At 41.6% G+C, this 10,620-nt stretch overlaps 2 protein-coding genes across 2 annotated transcripts; one reads left to right on the top strand and one right to left on the bottom strand.

Annotated features, from left to right (window-relative positions):
• The first annotated feature begins 887 nt into the window (after positions 1-887).
• LOC110182924 (uncharacterized) lies at positions 888-2,002 on the top strand. Its single transcript, XM_020951090.2, has one exon. It carries the CDS (start codon positions 930-932, stop codon positions 1,707-1,709), a length of 780 nt encoding a protein of 259 aa, XP_020806749.2. The 5' UTR covers positions 888-929; the 3' UTR covers positions 1,710-2,002.
• Positions 2,003-4,091: 2,089 nt separating this feature from the next.
• On the bottom strand, positions 4,092-4,778 carry GNBP-like3 (GNBP-like 3). Its single transcript, XM_020951111.2, has one exon. The coding sequence runs from the start codon at positions 4,689-4,691 to the stop codon at positions 4,242-4,244; it is 450 nt and encodes a 149-aa protein (XP_020806770.1). The 5' UTR covers positions 4,692-4,778; the 3' UTR covers positions 4,092-4,241.
• Positions 4,779-10,620: the final 5,842 nt, after the last annotated feature.

Raw genomic sequence — 10,620 nt, 5'->3', positions numbered from 1 at the left:
AAAAGACACCTGTAGACTCGCACCATTCCTCCCCAGTAACCCCTTTTTCATGGAATGGAAAACCCTGACAAATGTGCGTCAAGTTACTGGCAACTTATTTTCCACGGCCACGCCCCATGTCCGCCCACAGTTTGAACCGAAGTTGAGCAAAAATATTTAACTTGGTGGCAGCGGAATCTTTTATAATTAATTTGCCACTCTGTCGGCTCTTTTTTGCTCTCGTCTCACGGAGCGCGGCCCGCAGGCTCCGCTGGCGGCTTCATATTTTTCCCATTAGAGGATGCCCGCATTTTCTTGAAATAGTTTCAGCCCCGGACACGTATTTATATTCATGGGCGAAAGTAACATTTTCTTTTGGGCGCTTTCGGTGTCTTTAAGTTTTCCGACTGCAATTTATGGGGGTCGATTGGATGGGAAATGCTCATACGCATGTAGGGAAAGGGAGGGAAAAACCTTTCCCTCAACACGAGATTAGGCAGGTGAAAAAGGTTAATAATGTTTGGCCTATTTTACTAAGAGCTGTCATAGATGGTGAAGTTTTATATATTATATAAAAAACTGTTAAATACAAATTTTAAAATATTCAAAGGTTAATATGCATTGTTTTGAGTAGACAAGAATAGAGCTCACAAAGATTGTATAATCTGAGAATATTATTGTCACTAATTTAATGTCCAAACACGAATGCTTACTTAAAGCTTGGGAATATGCTGAGAGACGCTCCGATCTTGGATCGACGTCATCTTTTGAGTGATTTCTTATCTGATTTATGGTGTTGGTTTTCTATTTTTTGTTTGGCATATTTCGCTCTGCTATTTTTCGCTCTGTCTAATTTTGTTTGTTTTCCCTCTATTTCGGCTGACTGAGCTTAGTAAAAACCAGATGGCAAATCACTTAGCAAGATCAGTCATCGATTGGCGGGGTTTACAATGAGTTCGCTATTTGCTGTGATGCTGCTCATACTTGGTTCAAGTTCGGCGCAACTTGTTTACCGAAACTACGGACCTGCTGAGGCCTTCAACGGCGGCTTGATAAGTGGTGCCCAGAGTGGTGGACCTTTTGCTCAAGGTGGAAGTGGTCAGCAAGGTGGATTAGTTACTGGAGGAGTAAGTGGCGGTCCATTTGGAAGCTATGAAGGAAAAGATGGCTTGATAACTGGAACTGGCCAAGGAGGACCTTTTCGTCAGGCTGAAAGTGGTCTGATCAGCGGCAGTAATACCGGAGGTCCTTTTATCACTGGTAATCATCAAGGAGGACTCATCTCAGGAGGAGCTAGTGGAGGTCCCTTTGGAAGCTATCACGGAAAAGACTCTTTGGTTGCTGAAACTGGCAAAGGCGGACCTTTTAGTCAAAGGGAAAGTGGTCTGATCAGTGGCAGAAATACCGGAGGTCCTTTTGTGTCTGGTTCTCAGCAAGAGGGACTCATTTCTGGAGGAAATACAGGAGGTCCATTTGGAAAACGAAACGGCATTGGAGGACCTTGTAGTCAGAGTGAAAATGGTCTGATCAGTGGCAGAAATACTGGAGGTCCATTTATCATTGGTAATATTCATGGAGGACTTATTTCTGGGAAAAATACTGGAGGTCCATTTGGAAGTTACCAAGGGAAAGAAGGTAAAACCGACAAAGGAGAAAGTGAAAGTGATCTAATCAGTGGCAGTAGTACTGGAGGTCCTTTTATCTTTTCTACCACTGAAAAGATAATTTAAATCGGAAATAAAAGTCCTATTCAGAGTAAAGAACTTAAAGACAACTTAATATCTAAAGAGGATGCACGAACTGTCTGATCAGTAAAAGCCACATCTCAGAACCTCTTAAGTAAACAATTTATAACCAGTTAAATAAGAGATATTGAATGCCACTGCAAACTTGAAGTCATATTTCTGGTTCTATTAAATAAAATTATTTAAAAAATAAGAAATATTTTAACGATTTTAAAAGAATAAAGTTAGCAAATTTAATAAAACAAAATAATGGAGGGTTCAAGAAGTCGATGTATGTATGAATACCCTCGCAGTTACTCATTGAATCATGGGTTTAAATGTAAAATTAAGAATACTATGAACTATTAACAATTTTAAATGATGTTACACTCATTGAAATCAATATATCTACCAATATCACTATAGATGTAAACAGTGGGAAGGCCGCGGACAGAATGAGGTAAGTGCGATGTTAGGGCTTGTATTTATAGTTCCCAAAAAAGAGAAGAACAGAGAAAGTTAGAGCAAGAGAATAGGAGATATCTCTAGAGAGACATGACAAATTAAGAGAGAGAGAGAGATAGATAGAGAGAGAGAGAGAGATAAAGAAAGAGGGAGACATGGAACGCTATTTAATTCCATTACAGTATACACTTTAAGTCATATTCAAGATTCTATTGAATAAAACTATTTAAAAATAAACACATAAAAGTTCACACTTTTTTAAAGAATTAAATAAAAAAATAAGGACATTAAATAAAAAAAATCATGGCTACGACAAACATTAGAAGCTTAAGTAGAACATTAAGTGCTCTCCACTTAAAGCTTATATGGAAAAGTGTGAGGTGCGTTTGTGTGGACTTAAATATATATTTTTCTTCCCCTACTTGCCGCATTAAGCTGTCGTCACAAGTCATTTTAGCGCCTGCCAGGTGAAAAACGTTGGCCAACATGTGTGTGTGTGTGTGGGTGTGTATATTTGGGGGCGGTAAATGAAGCATGAGTCTGTGGTGGACGGCAGATGGTGCAGAGGTGGAGCGTGGAGCGGGTGTATGTGGAAGTGCAAGTGCAACTGCCACAATCTTGCCGCTGGCTGGCAGTTTGCGCGGAGCCAAATGGGAAAATGAGAGCAGCGAGCACACAGCTCGCATTTGTTGCTGACAGCGTCACTTAGTCCGCAGATACACCCAGGACTCTTATGTACATATGAATGGGTGTATATGTGTGTGAATATGTGCATGTCCGAGTGCGAAAAAGTGCAGTCACCTCATCATGCCTCAACACCCAGCACAAAATGAGTGGAGACAAATGGGCTGACCAGGCATATAATAATGTATTTATGATTTTTTATATCAGCATTATGGCTACCACCCCAAGTACCCCTGCTACATTATATAATTTTCTAATTTCTCGGCTTCTGTTCAGGCTCAACTTTCTTGGCTGAAAGCGGTCAGCGAGCCAGGTCAAGCGAACGGTGGACTAACACAAAGCAGTAGGCTTCAGGACCGGATCGAGGGTTTGTAAGAAAATAATATTAAATTTCATATACAAAGTCTATTAAAAAAATAATCACTTGTCTTCAGTAAATTTATCAAAATTTATTAAACACATAGAGCTAATAAGATGCTGATTTACTTGTGCATTGCCAACTATGATTTAAATGACAATTTTAGTCAATTGCTTTTAAAAGAGAAACTGGTTCTTAAGGTGAAAGATGTAAGTTAATGCGTATTTACATACGTGTTTATAATTATTATATGTCGGCAGCTTTCATAAACATCTGACATCAATACGGGTTAATTCCTAATCTAATTCCATATTTTGTAAATCCCTTTCTTCATATTCAGAACTTATTATCTTTACATTTTGAAGGCAATCCCAAGCATATAATTCTAAACTCTAATCAGGCCAATTTCAAGTCGATTAAATCGCTTGCATCTTTTTGGTTATATCCAGGGACAACCTTTCAACACGCTCACAACCAAAAAACTTCCAAATAACCAGGAGCAGGAGCAGGAGCAGGAGCAGGAGCAGGACCAAGGGCAAATTGAACTGAAACTAAGATGGCAAAAAGTTTTATCTGCTTTTTGTTGGCCTTAAGGGAAAGTTAAATGGTCCAAGAGTAACCTTTTATGCAGTTGTTTATGGAAGGCGATAGTTTCGTACCTTTCCAGATTTTGTGGTGCATTTCTTTTTTTGCTTGTTTGATGCCATCGTCGCTGGAATATATGGCTGCCATTTTTGGGTGTCTCTATGCCTGATGAGCGGAGGTGCGGGAACTTTTCAGCATGATTTATACGATCCGGATGCTTACCTGCATATCTGTGACAAAGTGCCTCTTTGATTTATAGCCCTTAAAGGCAAGCATGAAAAATAAAACCAGGCTTGTGCATTGAAATATTTTGTTGCAATTGGGCCACTTATTTTTTCATCAAAGCTGTCAATAGTTTGGGTGTAATATTAAATCACAAATGAAATTTATAACAGATAAAAGTGGATTTAATTTCTAATCTCAATTATACTTCATTCACACTTAGTTTAATGTACATGGATATTGATCGTATTGTGACCAGAGGCCACAATGGGAAGGTGTCCGCCATTGGAGCCATGCACATCGATCCTCTGGGAATCTCCGCCAGCACCGACTACATATCGCTGGTTATAGTTGTGATAGTCGATGCCATGATACCTTGCCGTTGTCCAATAGTAGAGCACATCCCCGGGCTGCAGTCGATGGTGCCGGTTCCGATATGTCCAGCGACCGTTCCGGGAACTCACTATATCCGCTGCCCAGGTCTGATCGGACAGATCGTCCATCTCCTCGTTGACCTTGCCATGGAAGGCGAATAGCGAGATTCCAGGTTCGTCGGGTATGGAGACTTCAAAGCCCTGCGGCGAATTGACCTTGACGGTGGCTTGGGGCACATTGTAGGCTAGAATACCCACGACTAAGAGTAGAAACACTAGCACCTTTGTGGCCTGAGACATGGCGAAGCTAACTGGATTGAGACGACGTCTGGATTCCGGCTTTTGTACCTCGACTCGGTGAGCTTATCTCTTCTAGTTGTCTGTTGTTTCTTCTTTTTTTTTCCTACTTGTTAGCCGCCATAAGCTGTGAATTTCCCGCCGCGGCGGGGGATCCCCTCTCGCGACGGGTTCTGCCGCGTGCCCCAAAGTATGCAATACAAATATTTGCATAGCAATATTTCTCAAGAACGGGCGCGGGTAGATGAGCGGGTAGAGCTTAAAGCTATAGCCACACCGCATGAGTGCGGTTTGCTTTGGGACAGCGACTCCTTTGTGCCATGCACCACACACACACACACACACACACACACATATATACACTCGCTTACTCGTATGCAGATGATCCTGGCAACTCGCCTCGTTGGCCACACAGCAATCTTGTGGCATTGTTGCCGGTCCAGTTTTACTTTTGGCTGTAAGTATACACTATAAGTACTTACTGTCCTCCCACAGCCCACAGAAAACACACAGGCTGGCATCCTTCTTTGGCATTCGCGTCCCATACAAAGCGAAAGATAAAGAGGCTGAGGTGAAGGGGCAAAGCTGCAGCCAGTAGGAGATACTTAGACAGTCAATTGCAGTCAGTGGCACAAACTCTGAGGGGGCAATGTTAACTATGCAGCCAGTCAGCAGGCATTTAAGGTTCAGGATACAAGAGTTGATAGTTTAGGGATAGTTGTTTAGGAACGCTTCTATAGAAGAATATAAGCATACACCTTCCAGCTTCCAGGTCTAATGTCCTCTCTTTTACACAAATAACGATAATTTATATTTATAAATTGTGAAATTACTCCTAATACATTTTCTTAAATTTTATTGTTTATAGTTATGTTTCATTATATCTTTGTTGTCATATTTTAGCCCATTTATATGTACAAACTAATTCAATTTGACTGTGGACTATTTTGTATATATTTCTGTCCAGACTTTAGTGCTTCTTTTATGCCAGAAACAATTGGTGCTTAAATTAACCCCACTCGAAGTGGCATTTAGACTATGACAGACTCCCAAACATCGGGCTTTCATCTGGCTTATCAGCACTCTACCCAAACCCAAAACCAAACCAGGAGCGCTCTTAAAGCGGCTTATGTCCCCGGGCTTGGCCTAACCAGATGGTAGTTAATTCTTAATTGCTCTGCAATTTGTCAAACAAAATGATTCAGCTAACCAACTCGGACGCACGGCTCTCGCCGGACCGACAATTGTCCCAGAAACAACATTAAAACACAAAAGCGCAATATCAACTTTGTCCCCCGAATGGCAACAAAAAATCCTAGGAACGGTGATGGGGATGGTGATGGGGTATGAGGATGGGGACCAGGAAAAACAAGCAAAGTCAAACCACAGCAAACCGAAACTAAATAGCTGAACATTTATACAAGCAATCTATCCGGAGCTGCTGGCCCGCTCAATCTATTCATTCAGTCATTCGGCCATCCACTCACTCGGTCATTCGTTCAGCTGTCCATCGCAATGCGGGTCGCGATGCCTGGGTCATCTATCCTCCAAATGTTTGCTGATGTTGCGCCCAAGCGGCTGGCGCTGATTTATAAGCTGCATGCCACTGACCACTTGATTGCGTATCTGTGTCCCGCGCTCACTCTCTTCACACTCGAGAAAAAAATGGGTTAAGAAGGATGAGACTTGAGACGAGGGGCCATAGAAATCGCCATGAAATCTATAGAAAAGGTGTGAAGAAATATATATATTGAGAAACATGATATGGATTCATTGTAACTCTCTAAAGGATGGTTGTTATAGTTATAGATATACTTCTTAAGAATTGAGTATAGTGAAGATTGCCTTCATCGCCTCTATAAAAACTAAAACCTCTCATGTCCTTAAGGACACTTTATGAACAGCTTTGTTCTAAGAAGTTTCACCTCATAGACAATGTTTAGTAAACAGAATGTGTAGTTTACCAATTTCCTATTATTCATTTTCATTATTATTATTCAGTTTCATTTTTAAGAACTTTATGAATTTATCAATTGACTCTTTCTAAAGTTATCTATTAGGTTTAGTTAAGGTATTTTTCCAAGTGCACGTGTGTGTAATTTATTTACGTTAACACGCGCTGGCCCAAAGTATGCCACACCCAAAAATAACCAAAAGCAAAAAAAAAAAAAAAAACAAAAAAGGGGAATGAAGAGCAATTTTCATTTATTTTAAATGGCATAGAAAATTGCAAACTGACATTTTTCTGGCCCAAGTGCTCAGCTTCGGTTTGGCCCTTTTCCATCTTTTCCATCGGTTCCCACTGGCTTTGTGCACACAGCCGGAAATTTGTGTAGTTGTGTTGCTATTGCCGGAATGGCATTAGATGCCGGCCAGGTCCCCGACTGATTACCATGAAATTACATTGTTTCGCACTTAAACATGCCGGCCAGTGTAGAAGTGGGTCGGAAAGCACACACTCTCTCCTCCGCCCCCCAAAGTCCCTCACACCCTTTTGGCTTAATTAAGTGGCCTGTTTTTATCTGTGGCAAACATTTCCTTACCTCTCCTCTCTCCACCCTCTCGCAGCATTGAATTTAATTGCTTGCATTTATTGTTAATTGATTTTATTTTTACCATTTAGCATGGAGTGGTTTTTTTTTGGCCAGTCACTCAGGTGCTTGGCGATTTATTCGGGCGTGATTTAATTTGTTTGGTATTTGCCTAAATTGAATGAAAATTGATTTTAAACTTAATTTGATTTTTTTTTTTTTTTTTTTGAAACTGTCAATGATGCATGGTCAGAAGCCACAGCAACAAAACAGAAAGGGCAGGGCTTTCGATTCAGGAATCCCATTTAGCCGATGAGCATAATTCAATCAACGGGCTGATACAATATTTTTGTGAATAATTTCATATACATTGCTGCGAGCATGTAATGCTTTTTGTGATGGATCAACTTGTCAGGAATGTAAAATTTAATATTCATAATAAGTCGCCCATAAGCCACACACGCATGTACACCATACCTTCTGTTTTCCGAGGCAATATTTTTATTATATTTTAAATATTACCTGAACAGTGATGTTGCTAAAGTTCATTTCATGAAAAATTACAGTATTAACTAAGTAAAAACTTACGAAAGAATTGAGAGAAAAAGCAGCAACAAAAAGTTATCCAATATCTGGTAAATATAAATTATTCTAAAATTATAATAAAGCCTGGATCTTGATTTTACATGCACTATAACCCTGATATTCTGTGGTTGTATCAATGGCCTCAACAGCTACCTTATGTTAGCCTTCCCTGCTGACTTCGACACCGTCTTTGCTTATCCATCTCAATTTCCCCATAATCAATTTCACAGAGCTGCTGCAAAGGCAAACACCTTGGCACTTTACCTTCACTCACGCACAGTCAGTGTACGGAACACGTAAAGTACGTATATCTGGAGAGTAAGCAATAAGCTAAGCCAAGATCTATCCAAGCATACACCTGTCATACATGGCTTGCACCCACTCCTCGCTCCTCCCGCCCGTTCTGCAAACCGCAACCACTTCGCATGTAGCACTTGCCTTACACATAAGTTCAGTTGCTCAAACATGGGGACAGTTTCCATTCCCCGCCTGGCCCCATCCCCTTTCCGACGCCATTGCGCACATATTTAAAGAGCAAACGTTTATCTAAGTTGTACCGTTGGGGTTTCCGTTGACATTCAAATGCGGAAGCACCTGTCGCCCAGCCAAAGGAACCCAACCCGGAGACTACGGCTCGAAGATGTTCCACCCAGGACTCGGGGACACTCAGGAGTTGCGATGGCGGCGAGGGATGGGAACGTGGAGGAGGGTTGGCATCCACTTCCGATTTCACACGCATACGAAACGGGAGCATGAGCGCTAGATATTGCCAGGGTGGTTTAAAAAGTATTCTTTTTGTATGACTCTTACATCATTGATGCAAAAAAATTAAAATATAAATAGGTTGAAGAGGGAGTTAAAGTCTGAAATCCAGTAAAAAAATTATAAGAAATCGTTTCGGAATAAGATTAATTCTACAAATCAAAGTTAGAGGCTGATTTTCAAGCATACCTATTGCAATTTTTGTATATTTTATATTAAAGCCTCTACTATTGTAATTATTTATTATACTTACGATTTCAATTTCACATAAATAGTATAACATAGCAACTCTCCTTACCCACCTCGGGCGTCACATAGCCGGATACACACTCCGTCGGGCATACACGCAAGTTTCTGTAGATCCCGCCGGCATACTATATAGTGTCTCTGCCCCTGTTCCTGTCCCTGTCCCTGTCCGTGCCCAACTCCGAGGCAAGGCCTCGAGGACTTTGCCACTTTGTAGTTGCTTTTGAATTCCCAAGTGTCTGGCATCGTCAACTTTAAATGGTTTCGCTTACACCTTCAGCATGCCATTGAACAAATTAATTACTTGGCAACTTTACAAGCGTTCCAATGCCAGTGTAACTCCTTGCCACAAGTGGTGGAATGCCTCATGCCTCCGTCACCCCGCAGATACGCGGTTTCCTTCTGCTCAAGCGGCTGCTCATTAGAGTGCTGCATATTGTTACCAAGTCGCCATCGCCATCGCCATCGCCATCGCCATTCTCGTCATTCTCTGTGCACATCCTGCTTCTGGAAAAGGGTGTACACGCATTTTCGATTGCTGAGCTCATTAATAATGGGCTCTGGTCCGATCCTGGCCATGTATTTGTGCGCATTGTGAGTTATGCTTCACGCTGTCCATGGCCCAACAAAGCGGCCAAAATGGTCATTATTATAGAGATGCGGGATGATGGGGATGAGTCACGGAGTTGTGTAATGTTTCGGAGATCCTTAGTTGTATCCTTTTTCGCTGATTATATGGGAATTATTTTCCTAATAAATATATTGTACATTATACTCCCTTGATATTAAATTTCACTTGAAAGTTTATAATTTAAACAAACTTTATCAGACACCATTTGACAGTGTCGAGAAATCGTCTTTCTGATTTTCGCTTGCAAAAGATATATCGCAAATCGAAATCACACCATACCATATCTCGTGCCCGGATCACGCTGGCATCTCTGAAATTATTACAATGCACTGACTAAATGGCCATACATTCTGTTTCTTGGCTGCTGCCGCTGCATTCGCCTCCGATGGTTTTGGTTGCGCTCCCGTTCGCATAGCCGGAAATTGGAAAAGTGTTGCTTTATGCGCAGTCACAAAGAGGAAGAGCAGGAGCAGGAGCAGGAGCAGAGGCAGGGATCAGGAGTAGGGGCCGGGACAGGAGCAGCATCCGTGGCTGGGGACTTTGTAGCTTAGTCAAAACCGACTCTTTTTGCACGCGCCTTCCCCCTAAAAAGGGTGTAAACTGGAGTCCTGGCCATTGTCCTGCCCTCCAAAAGAGGAGGAAGCGTGGTCAGGATATGAATTCAAGGGACTGTGCGTGCTCCAGTGTGTGTGCCATGCCGCTGGCTTCGTTTTTCGGGAGTTATCCTGGCGAGTTGCTAATGGGACTGTTGAGCATGCATTGTCCTGGAGGGAGGCACCTTCATACGCAGTTGATTCATCCGGAAAGACGAATGCGATATTTATGTAAACTCCATTTAGCCAATCCGGTCGGCCGTGCTGCGGTTCACAAAACTGCTGCTGGCTTGGTCCGTCCAAATTGCCGCGTATTTGCCGAAAATTATTATATCAGTATCGATGGTCCTGCCAGTTAACCATTAAAAGCATTGGCTTTTGTTGGTCCTTCAATAAATTGCCTGATATTTTAGTATTTTTTTTGTCCAACGCTCGATGAAAATCAGTCAAATTTATATCTGTGGTAAATGCGGAATTCGCACAACCAAAAATCCGTGTGTTAGCGCCCGACTCTTCTTCGTTTTGTTATTTCACAAATACGTAATTTTGTTTAGCGTAATTGCGGCTGCAATTGAAACCGGACT

The sequence above is a fragment of the Drosophila serrata genome, unplaced genomic scaffold (genome assembly GCF_035046125.1).
Source record: "Drosophila serrata isolate PLE 108 unplaced genomic scaffold, ASM3504612v1 contig_184, whole genome shotgun sequence".
Classification (NCBI taxonomy): Eukaryota; Metazoa; Arthropoda; class Insecta; order Diptera; family Drosophilidae; genus Drosophila; species Drosophila serrata.
This window is presented reverse-complemented; position numbering and strand designations above follow the sequence as displayed.